Source organism: Amblyomma mixtum, chromosome 4 (assembly GCF_055824585.1).
Source record: "Amblyomma mixtum isolate Tamu chromosome 4, ASM5582458v1, whole genome shotgun sequence".
Lineage (NCBI taxonomy): Eukaryota > Metazoa > Arthropoda > Arachnida > Ixodida > Ixodidae > Amblyomma > Amblyomma mixtum.
The window spans coordinates 115,841,993-115,858,197 of record NC_143015.1 but is presented as its reverse complement, the minus strand read 5'-3'; the positions used below and the strand labels follow the sequence as shown (position 1 = coordinate 115,858,197).

The window sequence follows — 16,205 nt, the reverse complement described above, 5'->3', positions numbered from 1 at the left end:
AATGAAGATCGCACACACGTGATTTGTCGGAGAGTTTTCTGTCAACACGGGCGGGGAATGGCTCGATCCCATGCCGCACGGAGATCTGCGTGTCACGAGGAGCCGCGAAAAAATTCCTCGCAGTCTTGTTGTTTCTGTCACCGCTCGTGCAGCCTGGCGCACAGCACGTCGGCATGGCAGATACAGCACCTGAAACTCTGTGTTGTGTTTTGGGATAACGTAACAGCAATCTTTATTCACATGGGTTACACGTTACACAGGCCGGCGTCTGGCCATACACACACAGCACTTGCTGGGGCGCTCGGGGCGGTGGCGCCGTCTCGTGCCACGCACTCAATACACGCACACACACAGGCGCTGGGATGGTGGCGCCATCTCTTGCCACACACTCAATACACATACACAGCACTCTGCATGCAAGCTCACGAAACACAAAGACAACGATCACAGCAGCAATCGCGTCGCGAAAGCACTCTACGACATGCGCGCAGTACAGCAACTGATCGGACCGGCTGAAGCCTGGTACGACTGCAGCGCCACTCAGAGCAGCCAGTGGTGGCGGCGCCGCGAAACCGCTCTCGGTTTGGCAACTGAGTTTAGTTCCATGAACGTTGGTGTCTACTGCGCCTGACACGTTTGTCATTGGTCGGCTGCGTGCTGTCCCTGTAGCAATGCCATAATCGGGATTTCATTTGAGCAAGATAAGGAGGTTATATAAGCTACATCACATGTCTCAAACCTTATCCTTCGCATAAATTGTTCTTGGTGTGAATCAGTGAGCACCACCCAACTCTACTGGCTGGTCGTTTCTCTCATGTCTATTCCTTTGGCTTCAAATGAAACAAATGAAGTCCCTTTAATTCTACGCAGGGCATTCATATTTATATCTGTATCACGTGGTACCACGGCCACATTATGCTGATGTCATTGACAGTCACTGCTATTGGCAGTGTGTCGATTGTTCTGCATGTTGGCTGTGACTGTATGTTTGTGACTGTATGTAGTCTGTTGTTCTGCCCCCACGTAAAATTGGTAAATTGGTTTTTGAGGAAAGTAAATGGCGCAGTATCTATCTCACATATATCGGTGGACACCTGAACCATGCTGTTAGGGAAGGGAGGAAAGTGGGAGTGAAAGAAGAGAGAGAGAAAGAGGTGCGGTAGTGGAAGTCTCCAGAATAATTTCGACCACGTGGGGATCGTGCACTGACATTGCACAGCACACGGGCGCCTCTTGCGTTTCGCCTCCATCGAAACGCGGCCGCCGCGGTCGGGTTCGAACCCGGGTACTCCGGCTCGGTAGACGAGTTCCTTCCCACTGAGCCACCGCGGTGGGTACCCCCACGTCTCCAGTCCCCCTGTTTTGTATGGCCAGATGGTTTCATATCATGGGTGCCTACATTTAAGCGGGGTGCCTGTTTGTTTGCGGATGTATGGGCCTTGACTGACAGCAACCAGCGATGAAGCCGAGCAGCTGTGGGTGTGGCAGTACGAGAGTGACGACGGCAAGCACGACATGTTCATGGACCTGGGGGAGCAGATCAGGTGAGCGTAGTCTCTGAGGCCCTGAGAAAGAGTAATGGGAGCAGGAGATCTAGTTCGCTGGCTTCCATTCTGCTTAGCACAAAAGCAGCCCGATATGGCCCTTTTGAGTTAGCTTTACGTGTGTGCTTGCTCTCAGTAGTCACAAGTGACTGGCAACAGAGGACACGAGCAGTTGACGAGCTTGGGAAAGCGGGAAAGAGGCTGGGATGAAGGGTTGTTTGAGCTTAGGGGTGAAGAGAGGGAAGGGGGAAGTGTGAGGGACACTGATCTGGCAGTGAAGATTCTTGGTTTCATGTGTTGCGAGGTCACCTGGAGCCGCTGGAGTGGTTTGTGCAGTCTTCTGTGCTTTGAGTATTCCGTGACTTATGTAGGAGTCTCTTTTGATGGATGGTTCAGTTTCGTAGAATTGTTCAGTTTCTTGGAAGCTGATTTTATGTTTTGAATACTATGAATGTTCCGGAGTCACAGTGAGCTTTCTTGCAAGTTCTTCTGCGAGTTCCGCGAAGTTGTTCGCACAAGCTTTGCTCTAGAGAACAAGACACGTCTAGGCTCGCTTCCTGTTCATGTCGCGTAGGAAAGAGGGGAGAAAATAGGACAAATTCTGCTGCGCATGCTTGTGAACCTTTACATGAAGTAATTTGCCAGCTGTCTAGCAAGAACTAAGGCACTTTCCATGCTGTTGACCCAAAGTTTCCATATGTTTGGGAAACTTTTGCACGATCATTGCACTGCTTTATTTGTATGGGTGCAATTTGTCGGCATCAGTTTGTTCTTTCTGCTTGTTTTACAGCATTTACTCGCTTAATGAACTCACTTTTTTTGTCATAAAAATTGGTACCAGGTTGGTAGTGCATTTATTGCAGGAGTAAAACTTGCACTGTGGTCAGTTAAAATGTTGCAAAATTTTTATGACACATGTCGCGGATGCGTCTATTATGAGAATAAACAGTACACACTTTCAATCATGGAAAGGCTTATACCTGAATGCGAAGCATCTTTGTTTCATGGTTCAAACTGCACCATTTATCACGGTTTGCTCTTCATTTCTGTGCTTCCTGGGCAACTTGCAGGTTCAGGGTGGTGGGTGAGTCATTCGTGGACACCTCACCAGGGGGCCCCGAGGTGGCCGAAAAGCCGGACGCCGAAGAGCGCCACGTGCCCTACTCACTCACGGTTAGTGTAGTGCTCTGTATGGGAGTGCAGCTAAGGACGCGTGCGAACTAATGCCACATGTCCACATAACTGTCGGAGTGTTTGAACAGAGCGGTCGGTTGCGAATTCCTGACGACCTCCGCTGCCTGGCAGGCCCAGTATACATTCTAGAGAAATGAGAAATTAAACACGATCCATGGGAACGAGCACACATGATAAGATGTTTCGAACCCTGGGCCACTCGTAAATGATACCAGTGTGCTCCCTGGTGCACTGTTTGAGCACTCAGGTGTGGACATCTGTACATATGATAAATGCGTGATTTTCTACAATCTTTGGACACTGTGCTTAGATAAGTAGTGATAGAGTATATGATTTGGACTATGGTGCATTGGCTTGTCATGTTCACCAAATTTTAAAGCAAGACAAAGCTGTCCGGTCTACAACATATCTGCGATATAGGCTCTATGTTTACTGTCGGCTTGTCATAAGTTTGTGGCAAATGGTGGTGCTTGGTTAAATTTAAAATGCCCGTTTACCTTCTCATGGGTCATTTCAGCACCGTCGTACAGTTTCCCTGTAGATGTAGCTCCTGGATAACTTGTAGCGCTAAGCATTCGGAACACCTTTGGGAAATGTAAGAGAGCCCAACTTGTTAGCATCTGACTCTTCGTAGACATTTTCATTTAAAGGACATCATCTGACAAAAACGTTACTCATGCCCCACCTTTCACTTCTGTGAGGTGGGCCTGTCATTTAGAACCTTCACCAAAAAGCTGAAGGACATCCTAACAGTGATTAGTGAAGTGAATAGCTGTGGTGAGAGGAGGGCTGTTATGTCGAACCTGGTTATGACTGCAGGCATACCTTCCCCTATCATGATTATCAGTTCACCTTCCTTGGTCACAATTTCATGGCCGTCGTGCTAGCTTAGGAGTGTGTTCTTCGAGGTCAGTATATTTACAGTGACTACAGGGAATGAAGGTCTCTCATGTGCTATGGGACATATCTTTTCATTAGCAAATATTCCTTGTTGGTTTAAGGGGGGACACTGGTCTTGAAAAGAAAATTTTATTAATTTAGTCATAGTTACGAAATTTTCATGGCACATGCATTTTTGTGCGCTGATTCTAGATATGTCATTTAATTTCATGTAAAACAATTCCTTGAGCACTTATGCACTTTTTATGCAAGTATTTTGCGGAGAGTTCTGAAGAAAATTTGCTGCAGGAAACTCGCTGAAATGTATGCCATTGGGGTCTCTTGACACCAAGGAATACAATAAGGGTAAAATTATCATCCTGGCTCTCATAGAACTTGAGTAATAGGGTACTGAAGCTGCCACTTCACAAACAGGAATACACACTTTCCTTCTCATTTCTGAAGCGACAACTTCAAAACTCTATAACTTAAGTTCTATGATAGGCTGGAAGACAATTTCACCCTTATTGTATTCCTTGGTGTCAGGAGAACCCAATGACATACATTTCAGCGAGTTTCCCGCAGCAAATTTTCTTCAAAACTCTCCGCAAAATACTAGCATAAAAAGTGCATAAGTGCTCAAGGAATTGTTTTACATGAAATTAAATGACATATTTAGAATCAGCACACAAAAATACATACACCCTGGAGATTTCGTAACTGTGACTTCACTAATAAAAATTTGTTTTTCAAGACCAGTGGCTACGTGTTGGGAACATTGGTGTTCACCCTATGCTTGGAAAAAATGGACAAACATCGCACACGTTTTGTGCTTGCAGGGCTCCATCAGCGAGTCTGGCCTGGGCCTGCTGAAATGGTGGACTTAGCGAGGCCAGCCCGCAGCAGAGCACTTTTATTTTCATCACACAGGGAAGACTTGCTTTGCCGGACAGGGCGGGGCTACTTCTGTGCAAGGAGCGAAGACAAGAAAAGAAAAAACAAGGCATCATCTGTACACACACGTGCACATGCGCGCTTGGCGCACACTGCACACACAGGACACGAGCTGGTGGTCGGCTCAGCGGTGTGTGTGTGGCGCACGCGTTTTCATCATCGACGTACGAGACGACAGACGCACAAATACAACAAACCCTAACTTTCGTCGGCACTTGCATTGTTCCCGCCGCCTTGGCTCGGCAGGCAGTCGAGGTGGTGGCCCGGTGGCCGAGGCTGCCGGGAGTGCTGCTTCCCTGCCTCCCTTCGCTTCGCGCCACCGCCACAGTCTCTGGGCGCGCCGCCACACACTACGATGTGTGACGTCACTGTGAGCAGCAGCGACGTCTTGCGTCTTCGGACGTCCCCCTTGCGCGGAACATAGATCGGCATGCATCCATGGATGGCCTGTACGTGGGCTCATGAGGCAGGCCCACGGGCGAGTCGCCGCACAGCCAGCTGTTTTTAATTTCAGAGCACGGATGCATTCTCGAATGGCGAAAGCCCTGGGCAGACTGAGTAGCAGCTACTGCTACCGCTGGTAGGGGCACTCCTACGGGCCCCGCACGTGCCTGAAAGAAGCCATGCTGTTGTCTAAAAGAGCTGCTTGCGACCCATACCTCGCGGTGGCCTGGAAGCGAGGCTGTGCGGAAGCAGGCGACAGCGGCGGGCATTTCAGGTGCACCGCCAGGCGAAGCTGCGGTTCAGGATGAGTCTCTCTACATATCTCTCTAGAACTTCTGCCGGCGGGACTGCTGGAGGATGCGGGGCGGGTAGTAGTGTGGTGCTTGAGGTGGCGGGAAAAGGAGAGGCATCACAACCGTGGGTTCTTATTGCTGGTCGCCGCTGTCGCCGCCGTCTCTTGCCGGTACTGCCGCCAAGCGGGGAAGTCAGTCGACGACAAGGCAGTGTGGCAGCTGCTCGCGCAGGAAGGCCAGGAGCTCGGCCGTGGCGCCGGGGCAGTTGGTGAGCTCGAGCTCCTGCAGCTGTCGCAGCTGCGCCAGCCCGGACAGGCCACGCGCCGTTACCTGCGGGCAGCCTGCGCAAGAGGGACACGCGAGGAGTAAGACTTGACCTGTCAACGTCCAGGTGGCTAAGAGCTATGTTTTGACGTCTAGACAGCAGAATAATCAACAGACTACAAACTAGACCCCTCAGAAGGGTTGGTTAATCGCGAGATGCATGACTAAAAGTGTCCAGCTGCAGGTAAGCACCCTTACGTGAAAGTCCTCTCCTGTTGCGCTATGCAGTGCTGAGACACCGCAGTTCTGTTGTCTTTATCAAAAGCGCGAGGGTGAATGTGCGCATAGCAGCCGCAAAAACGGAACTGCGTGCTCCTCTGGTGTACTGCTCCTAGTGTCGACAGCTGCAGAGCGTTGGTGCAAGTCTACGGAGTGTCATGTGCATTGTTCGGAAACGCTACCAAAACAGCTCGGCGACATCTCTAGGCAGTCGGACATCATCTGCGACTGCGGAAAGCTGCTGGTAGCCAGAGGAAGGCACCAGCCTGGCATCGCACCTCCTTGATGTCTGGTAACACTACAGTACCAGGGCCGCGTACTCTGCTGACAAAAAAATACTAAGTTCTGTTCTGCCACTTCAAAATTTTCAGCTGAAATGGGTGCAGTTGCAGTACAAGTATGTAGATAAGGTACCACGAAGTCATCAAAGTAGAAGTTTGCCCGTCTTAAAATTCAAACCCACAACGAGAGCCCCATAGCCATCTTTTAATGCGAGACCATTAGGAGGGACATGATGGCGAAGACTGTTCGGTGTCTGTGTGAAGCCTGCACCTGCCAACCATAGAAGGTGACGTTTAGATGGAGTTCCCGCTCTTCGCCTGCCACCCGCGTTATCACCGTCACTAGCAACTTGGTTAGGACACTTGAGTGACAGGTGATAGTGATTAGGATCTAGTGATGATAGAGGCTTATTGAAGTTACAAGTAGCGGTCGTAGTGGTACAGTTAATGCTCCAGGAGACCGATAGCACGATTAGAGAAGATTGCTCTTTCGTTTCCTCCGCATCGATCCAATTGATCATCCTTCAGTTTTTTTGTACTGTCGCAAATGTGATCACAGAGTTGGGCACAAGGGCTGTTCATTGGTCTATGATCTAATAGTATATACAGGGTGTTTCACGTAAGACTTTCTGCAATTTTTAGAAATAAGCTATTTGAATTAGGTGCGCGCTTTTTCTGGCATAGCATTGTCAGTGGTGTAGTACACCATAATGCAGCTAAGACGTGCTAACTAGCAGGCTTGTTAACCAATATTTAATAGTTAACTTTTAAACTATTACAGTTGGGCTCCTTAATTATTGAGAGGCATTTAGCCCACCGTAAGTAATACCCATATCCGTTTTTAGAATTTCGAGAACGCGGTTACCCTTGGCGCTGTGGCCCAGCAAATTTCGCCTACATCGCGCCAAAATACATGCGGTTTGAGAAGGTTTCAGGTAAAGCAACCCCTCCAGTGAACCTAACTCGTCGAGATAGCCAAAATTTGTTGGGCCACAGCGCCGAAGATAATCGCGTTCTCGAAATTCTAAAAACGGACATGGGTATTATTTGCGGTGGGCTAAATGCCTCTCAATAATTAAGGAGCCCAACTGTAATAGTTTAAAAGTTAACTATTAAATATTGGTTTACAAGCCTGCTAGTTAGCACGTCTTAGCTGCATTATGATGTACTACACCACTGACAATGCTGCCAGAAAAAGCGCGCATCTAATTCAAATAGCTTATTTTTAAAAAATGCAGAAAGTCTTAGATGAAACACCCTGTATTTCGGTGTCCCTGCCATTAGAACAATATTCAGATTTTCCAATTTTTGGCTGCAGACATTTTTTTTTTCCTTGGTTGAACTTCCAAATCAAGGTTAGTGCAGGTTGAGCCTCCAAATCACGGTTAGTCCAGAGACATACCCGCTGCGGTGGCACTGTGGTTAAGGCGCCCGTCTAGCGAGCCGGAGTACCCAGGTTCGAACCCTACTGCGGCGGCCGCGCTTCGATGGAGGCGTAACACAAAAGGCGCCCGTGTGCAGTGCGATGTCAGTGCACGTGAAAATTCCCCAGGTGGTCGGAATTATTCCAGAGACTTCCACTGCGCACCTCTTTCTCTCTGTCTTCTTCAACTCCCACCTTCCTCCCTTCCCTTACGGCGCGGTTCAGGTGTCCGCCGAGATATGCGAGGCAGATACTACGCCATTTCCTTTCCTCAAAAACAAATTTATCCAGGGGCACCTGATGGCGCGTAACGCTGAAAGAAGACTGGTAGTGTAGTGGAATGGCTACTAGTAATAGGCAAAACGAGAATTTGTCCCTCCGAGGGTAAAAAACTTTTTTTTGCGTCCAATGATCTCTCGTGTGGCTGTCACGCCACTCTAAATGCCCGCCATCTGCCGTATCCGGCATTCTTTGCCAGGTGTTACCGATTCGCAGTCGCGACACTACATCCAGTTGTGACATTAAACCGAGAATCAGTGCACAAGGTTCACTTCGAAACAGTCCACGTACCGGTGAGTACTTGGAACGCCGATAGTGCGCATTTGTTTAGCACCGCCTGCTCTTTATGACAACTCCACGAGTAAAGCCATTTCTTAGAAAAAAAAAAAACGATGTTGCGACACTGCCCCAAAAGTAAGTAATAACAAACGCTGAGCTAATTAAAATGAGGAATTCCTGGAAGTCGATCGCTAAAAAATTGGTAAATTGGTTTTTGAGGAAAGGAAATGGCGCAGTATCTGTCTCTCATATCTCGGCGGACACCTGAACCACGCCGTACGGGAAGGGAGGAAGGTGGGAGTGAAAGAAGAAAGAGGTGCCGTAGTGGAGGTCTCCGGAATAATTTCGACCACCTGGGGATCTTTAACGTGCACTGACATCGCACAGCACACGGGCGCCTCTTGCGTTTCGCCTCCATCAAAACGCGGCCGCCGCGGACGGGTTCGCACCCAGGTACTCCGAATGGTCCATTCTCAGCGTTTGAGATTCGACATGACGTCAGTGGGCAAATCCGCCAGTTCCGGTCTAGTCTGCGTCCTACACCATTTGTATCGGCCAGAGCAGGCCAGGCACTTGTCGCGCCTGCTGCGCAGATTGCTGCAAGCAGCTGGAGTAATTTTGTTGTCTATATACTTGGCCGGTGGCATGCACGTGCGCCGATGACTTAGGCCGGAAGAGGTCTGTTGCCTTTAAGGTTAAAAAGGGGCGGAAACAGTGGCGAAGAATGCGTTTCTTTCTCTGATGGCGGCGGTCGTAATGCATGCCTGACGAAGTGCCGGCGCTGAATAGGGCCGCACACGTGGCGTCGGCCGTTATGGGGCCGCCGCCGTTAGCCGAAGAATAGCCTTCGAAACTTTCTGACTAGCCCTTCGCTTCTTGTGATTTCAATTTGCTGTGCTGGGTTAGTAAAACGATCAATCATCGATGACTTTCTGAGTCGACGGCGTTGTTTTTGCGTCAAAATCTAAGCTCCGTGAAAGGAGAAACAAGTAACAGTGGGTGTAGATAATTAAAAGGCGGCAATGGGCACGCAGGTGACCGAAGGTGCACAATGCACACAACTAGAATATTCGTCTTGGTCGGAATGTGTAGCGCCGCCTTGTATATAGCGCTTACATTTTTAAAGATTCTCGCGTTGTATTTTGTGATGAATATAAGAGTTAGCCTCCATAGCATACTTTAGACATGCCCACTGTCTGCTCATGCAAGGAAGCTTGGTTCCTGTCGTTTCTGAGCAGTGCATTGACCGTGCTTTAGCTGCTGGTTCTCCTTGCACCTTTTTGGCAGGGGTTTATTTTGCCCCCAACACTGTGTATTCAATTCGACAGGGTGCTGCTGGAAATGTACATTTATTCTGCATCATCAAAAGTATATTTGCTTACAAAAGCAAGCAGCTCAAGTTACATAGTCTTCCTAAGACTTTTTGGGCACGCTCGTAGCTTATGTGCCACTAACTGGCCATACACTGAGGCCTGATCTTTATCATCCGCAATGAGGGCATCCACCCTGTCCATGTCCTCCTCCCACCGCGACCTCTGGGCCTCCTTCCTTCTTCGCGGTGGTTGACGTCTGCAGGACGCCATTTGAAGTGGTCTGCACTTGGCAGCTGTTTACTGGATGGGCATCCTCTTGTGGGGGCTCTACCAGTGTGTCTAGAGAAAAATAAAAGCAAAGCTGAGGCACTGTGAACTTTTTTTACATTATGGTATAAATGCAGTTCAGGAGACCAATATGGCTCTCCGAAAACTTGCTGTGCAATGTTTTTTCATAATGCATGCATGTATTTCAGAATTGAGGCCACACTGCTGTGGCTAACACAGAGTTCAGAAGTCAGTACTGCAGTACTTTGCACTTTTGTAATGGTTGTTGCTGGTACTTATGAAAAGCAGAACTACATTTTGCATATGTGTGAGGCTTCACTGTTCGCTAATTCTAGTGTTGGCCGATAGTACACACTTTTGCAACTGGAATGCAGACTCTTACCTTCACCTTCTGTGTCGCTATAAATTAAATTAAATAATGTTTCGGCCGTTTCTTCAGCTGGGCTCTGGCTGTTGGAGATTGTGCTGAAAAAAAAAAAATTGTCAGGCTCGTTAGCACACACTGCTTTGCTTTACACATGTCATCTTCATAAACACTTCTTTTAAATGTTTGGAAACACAGGACTGTTGTGGGAGTGTAAATAGTTACATAAGTTGTGCTGTACCAGCTTTTGTGTGGCCTTGTCATCCCAACAGTTCTGCAAACACTTGTTCACCCCACCTTTTCTGATCTCATTGTGCCTAAAATGAGGTACCCAAGTAGCTTCATTGTGCAACCTGAAAGTGACTGACATTTTCGCCTTGCTGGTACTGGAACTACTACTGTAAACTTGCATATTTTACCTGCTCCTGCATAGTCTGCCGGTCTCACTTGCCATGTGCTTTGACCCCTGCCCCACACATGTTAAACCTCTTCTTGGCTCCAAAAGAAAAATAAATGATTTTCAAAGATGAGCATTGACCAATGATAGCATACCTGCCAACATCCACCTGGTCCTTCAAAAACATTAGCAGGTGGAAATATGGCCACCGCACCTGACCCACTCGGTGCACCATCTTTCCAGGCATGGTGTTTTTTTTTGTAAAAGTGTCCCGCAGGCTCTTCCACCGTGCCTGGACATTAGAGCCTGCAAGTAGAGTTTCACAGCATTGAACTCTGTTCACCACCACATATCCTATCTAGCACAGCTGTCAGCATGCCAGCCTAAAGCGCTGGAACGCTGCCCTGCCACACAAAGGCAGTGACATTTTTTGGCAGGTACTCTGCTCTAGAGACTATGCTTGTAGTGGAGAAGAGGTACAGGGACTAAATCTGCCGTGCCAGTTGCAGAGTGCTTGTTATAAGAGACCAACTGGATTCAACTTTCTTCGCTACAATGTCCACTGCTACAGTGCACAAGCCAGTTGTGCCAGCAATTGTACAAAGGTCAACATGAGCATTTCTGGTATCACTTTCAGCAGTAGTTGCCTCACTAGCGTGCCACTAATTTGACTATTGACTCACCGTGGTATGGTTGCGAGGCCTGAAATTGCAATTCATCTAAAGTGTAACAGATTTCTGTGGTCAGTTCAGCACCCCAAAAGTAATTGATAACTATTATGTTATTCTCCTTTCCATTTTTACCAGCGCAAAACATGGACTCCATGGAATGAGCCAGTGTGGCTTCCAGAATCCGTTGCCAGCTGCAATTTGTACGCTGTTAATTTTCATCACAAAACAACTTATAAAAGCTGTTCTCGTCTTTATGCACCAGCTCGGAGTTTAAAACCACACGAGAAGCAGCTAAGCGTCGCGCTTCGTTGTTCGCAATCGCAAAAGAAATGCGAAGCGCGGAATATGGCGCCAGTAAAATGCAGGCCGCTCAGGATAGCATTTCCGGACGTCCTCGTTCGCGCGGCTTTTCGGCAGCGCGACCGAATTCCTCGCTAGCACCAGTGTTCGCCAAGGTTCTAAAAGTTATAAAAGGTGGTTACAACCCGTTCTTCGAGTAGGAAACAGCTGATTACTGCTAATCGACTACTGAGCTATAAAAAACTGTTTCCGTGAATGTTACCCTGAACTCCAAGCGGCCAATCCAGCTCTACAAAAATGAGCAGCCAATTCTAGAGCGGTCAACCGCTGTGCTGTGGCACAAATGACATACTGCGCGCCTGCATGCTCACTTTGAACCGCGATGCGCCCTGGTGTATGTGTAAAAAGCTGCATCTCTATGAAAGCAGTTCTCCAAACAAGTAATCTTTGCACTGTCACGAAACGGCACGCCGCTGTTCGTTCATGCACTGTGGAAGAATTCTAGAGGCCACTACGATGTGCTTTCGGGCGAGGGAATACGCGACGAGCAGCTCGGGAGACGGGCACCGCCGTGCATGCTGCGAGCTCAGCGGCGCGGTTGAAGCTCATTGACCACGGCCAGCAACACCATTTGCCAGCTTTCTTTCAAGCAGGCGCAGATGGCGCATGAAGGGTGCCCTGCTTTGAAAGGTACACTCGTAGCAATGTAAACATACCTGGGTCGCATCCAAGCTCTCTGACGACTTCGCCCCACGCCTCCGTCTTTCTCTTGCTGTCTTCATAGTCGCTCCTCGAACTGTCCCACAAAATGGGACGCTTCTGCACCTCGCAAATCAGCCGGTCGTTGAATTCCACACGAGCTGACTTTGTTGACAGAGCCATGCTTAAAAAAAGTGCCGAGCTGACCAAGTAAACAGAAGCGCGCGCGCAAAAGGGAAGCCGGCGAGGAAGACGGAAGTGTCGACACGCCAGTGAGCCCTGCTGGCCGCTTCCGGCAGCGTCCGACGACGCGCGTCAAATATCTGGTGGGTCCAGATCGGCGGCGGGCGTTTTTTTTTTTTTTTTTTTTTGAGGCCGGGCGTCAAATGCGCGCCGTCGGGCGAAAAACGCCGAAGAAAACGCTCCATGTATCCCGGCCTTTAGACTTGCCGGCTTGCGAGACTGGGAAACCACGAGGTATACTAAAGTTCAAAAACCTCCGACCCTAAACAGGCGACAGTATACCGCAAAGACCCCGGAAGCCTAAATATTCAAAAAGAGCCAAATAGTATAGCGTTCAGAACAGGTCAGAAGGCATGTATAAGAACGAAGAAATAGTTAAGATTGCAAGAAACTGCCTTAACTAGAGACAGGTGTTATTCCGTTACCACTACACAGTTCAGATCTTACGTGGAGGCAACCACTTTTGCATCCCACGTGCAGCAGACCGTAGGGAATAGACGATAACTTGCGAAGTAACGGTTTAGTACATCGCAGTTCAGTAGCATCGGCAAATATGGCAACCTTTCCCAAGCGTTTCGACCGTGACAAAGCCGGACACGCGACCAGGCGCTGCAACACCTCGTTAAGGGGTCGAACTCAGTACCTCCTGTATACTAGGCCATCGCTGCGAAAATCGCGTTTCTTGTGCATTTAGCGGGCAGGGCTGTGACCGCTACCCGGTTCTATAATTATAAGTTCGAAATTATAGAGTTTAACGTCCCGAAGCGACACATAGCCGCTTGTGTCGAAATACGGGATATATCGAAAAGTTTAGTTCAGTTTAGTTTAGTTTAGGGGGTTTAACGTCCCAAAGCGACTGAGGCTATGAGAGACGCCGTAGTGAAGGGCTCCGGAAATTTCGACCACCTGGGGTTCTTTAACGTGCACTGACATCGCACAGTACACGGGATAGCGAAAAGTTTCGTTATACCGCTTAGTTTCGCTTTAAACGAAAGAACGGCTGCTCCCTGCCAGTTCTTGTTAACCGAGGGTTAGCGCCATAGGCAAGTGACACGTGCTGGCAACACAGAAAGAGCAATATAAAGATTACCAGGCAGTTGCGTACGAACTGCGAGCATGTTAAAGTTTGGAGTCATTCACGAAAGTGGATGTTGAGAGATCAAACCAAGTATTGTGTAAATACAATTGTGCAGATGAGATCTGCGGTGCGCGTTGCTGCAGGCAGGTCGGTTCCCCCCCCCCCCCCCCAGCTTCTAACACTGCAGCCTCGAGCCACCCCACAATGAAATGTCACGCACACACACAAATACCTTACAGACATGCATCCATGAAAAATCGTTTCTTGTCTGCAGCGCTGTTTATTATAGGTTCAAGTTTCCTGAGGTCAGGAACACGTGGCTTCGTTTAATGACACGTGATGTCGTCCGGCCTCCACCGCTTGCTAGAGGGGTAAAAATTATAATGTCTGGCCACTTATTACTTTCTACGAATAGCAAGCTATTTCCCAGTGGCAGCGCTGTAAGTTCCAGTGCGCCGAAAGACAGTATACTCTGCCGGAGCTCGAAGCGAAGCCGACTTGAAGATAGCATGTACAGCCTTTGTCAAAAGTTTAGAGCCCGGGGGGTTTGCTTCTGGGCCACACTGCTTTGCTCGTAATGCGTCCTCGGCATCCCAAATCTCCTAAAGGTAAGGAGATTTTTGGTCCTGCTCCCTGACAGTGCTACAGGAGCGCCACAATAGTGCTTAGAAGCAAACCCCCTGGGCTCTAAACTTTTTAGAAAGGCTGTACTATAGTTCTGCGCTGTGCTGACGTGTGCCACTCACCGGCCAGCGACAGTATCCGCAGGCTCTTCATGGTACAGAGGTGCTGGAGGCCGAAGTCTCGTATCTGCGAGCACCAGCGCAGGTAGAGAACAGCCAGGTTGGGGATCGTCGACAGGTAGCCCAAGCCGATGTCGGTGATGTGCATACACCTGCGCGAAACAAGCAGCCTACCTTCAGGAAACGTCATGCGCTTTCACAAGCGGATGCGGTTCTGCTTGCGCCATGCGTACTCTGCTCTAAGTTCTTCCCGGCGTGTTTTGCCCTCCCGCCAAATATGTAATTTGGCAGAGCGCGGGAAGTTTCGCTTTCATCCTCTGTGACGTACCGGTCGAGGGTTAGCTGCTGTAGCTGCGTCATGTCGCACGCGATGAACTCGAGGCTGGCGTCGGTGACGCGCGGGCACCAGGACAGGTCCAGGACCCTGAGCTGGCGCAGGTTCTCGGCGAGCAGCTCGACGCCGTCGTCGCTGATCTTGGTGCAGCCGGATAGCGAGAGCTCGCGAAGCTGCGGTACCGCCTGCACCAGCTGCACCAGACCCTGGTTGGTGAGCTCCCAGCAGGAGCGCAGGCGCAGCACGGCCAGCTGCGACGGCTGCTGGTGCTGGCCGCTGCCCCCCAGGTGGGCCAGCGAGGCGTCGGTCACGTGGTACGCCTGCAGGTTGAGCTCGCGCAGTGCCGGCAGCAGCTGTGCGACCGCCGCCAGCGTCTCGTCGGCCACGTTGATGCAGTCGGCGAGCGTCAACGACGTGACGGTCGGCCGCAGGGCGGCCCACAAGCCGGCGTCCGTCAGCTCGTTACAGCCGAACAGCTCGAGGGCCGAGATTCTCGGCGCGGCCGCTAGCAGGGATTCCAGACCACGGTCGGAGACGCTGGAACAGCGCAGGGCCACGAGTCTAGCGCGGCCAAGAAGTCCCGATCCGAGGGACACGACGTCGGCGAGGTCCTCGTCCGAGGCCCCGACCAGCCACACGGCGTCCATGCCGCGACGCTCCATGGACTCGAGGACGCGGCGACGCGTGTCGGGCGACTCTTTGCGCAGCTCGCGACAGCGCAGCACGGCCGCCATGTCTCGCCAGTGCTTCGGATCGTACAGGGCGTCCCGCCACGCACGACACACGGGAGCCAGGGACAGCCGCTCGCGACCGCGGAAGTGGGAGAAGAAACGGGACAGGAACTCCGGGTCGTGCAGGAGTTCGGCCGCCGTTCGGGGCCGCGACGACGCGACGTTTGAAGATGCAACGGCATCGCGGGGCGCGTTGGTGGCCGCCGCAGTGGCGGGTGCTGTGGCAGTGGCTGCGGTGGCGGCGGCGACGCCGCGGCTGGCACCTCCTGCGGCCGCCGAGGCCGCCGATCCTCCCCCGCCTCCTCCGCGGCGTCTACTGGCTGCGGTCGTGGCGTTGCCGGCGGCTGTGGGCGCGGACTGGTCGTGCTGGAGTCCTCCCTTGGCGCGTACGGCCAGGCCGTTGAAGCAGCGGCTGAGCTCGGCCGCCGCTCGCTTCGTGAAGCTCACCTCGGCCATCGCGCGCGGCGAGGGGTCGCCGATGCGCTACGCCATGGCGCCGCCGGACGCCTGGAATCGATCCCCTGCTGCCGCTAGAGCGCGCGTGACGTCAGCAGTCAGCCGCACGTGCGCGGAGTGGCGCGCCTCGGAGCCCGAACCACGCACCCCGCGTGGCGAGGGAAAGAGTGGCATTCGTGGTGGTGGTGGCGGTGGAGGAGGGGGAGAGAAAGGTTTTGTACCAAGAGGCGCACGCGCGCCCCTACGTCTCAATGGAAACGTTCCGGCGCTGACACAGTGACCGTACGTGCAGCAGTCCGCTCGCTCGCTGTCTCGGGGGCCGCGAGAAGCGGTCAGGGTGCGCGGTCTAGCTCCTTCGAAATCACCTGCGGTTAAAACGCACAGTCGGCATTGCTCTCGTAGATGCTAATTCCCTGCCATTGCTGGTGTCTTTTCACCATTTTAACTAGACCACTGCTCGGGCTGGTCCGAAAGC

The 16,205-nt window shown here is 51.0% G+C and overlaps 3 protein-coding genes across 3 annotated transcripts in view; 1 reads left to right on the top strand and 2 right to left on the bottom strand.

Annotated features, from left to right (window-relative positions):
* Positions 1–4,778, top strand: part of Polr3H (RNA polymerase III subunit H) — an 18,615-nt gene extending 13,837 nt beyond the window's left edge. Inside the window, exons 5-7 of the mRNA XM_089587850.1 lie at positions 1,458–1,544; positions 2,615–2,717; positions 4,457–4,778. Coding sequence (XP_089443976.1) covers positions 1,458–1,544; positions 2,615–2,717; positions 4,457–4,504 — 238 coding nt within the window. The 3' untranslated portion in view covers positions 4,505–4,778. The remainder of the gene's footprint in view (positions 1–1,457; positions 1,545–2,614; positions 2,718–4,456) is intronic.
* LOC149347998 (uncharacterized) lies at positions 4,439–16,205 on the bottom strand. The gene is made up of 3 exons (XM_089587847.1): positions 14,538–16,205; positions 14,213–14,361; positions 4,439–5,649 (listed from the first exon to the last, which is right to left on the bottom strand). Exons 1-3 carry the CDS (start codon positions 15,728–15,730, stop codon positions 5,501–5,503), a joined length of 1,491 nt encoding a protein of 496 aa, XP_089443973.1. The 5' UTR covers positions 15,731–16,205; the 3' UTR covers positions 4,439–5,500.
* Positions 9,674–12,391, bottom strand: LOC149347999 (transcription factor Adf-1-like). The gene is made up of 3 exons (XM_089587852.1): positions 12,163–12,391; positions 10,631–10,781; positions 9,674–10,179 (listed from the first exon to the last, which is right to left on the bottom strand). The coding sequence occupies exons 1-3, from the start codon at positions 12,326–12,328 to the stop codon at positions 10,005–10,007; spliced, it is 492 nt and encodes a 163-aa protein (XP_089443978.1). The 5' UTR covers positions 12,329–12,391; the 3' UTR covers positions 9,674–10,004.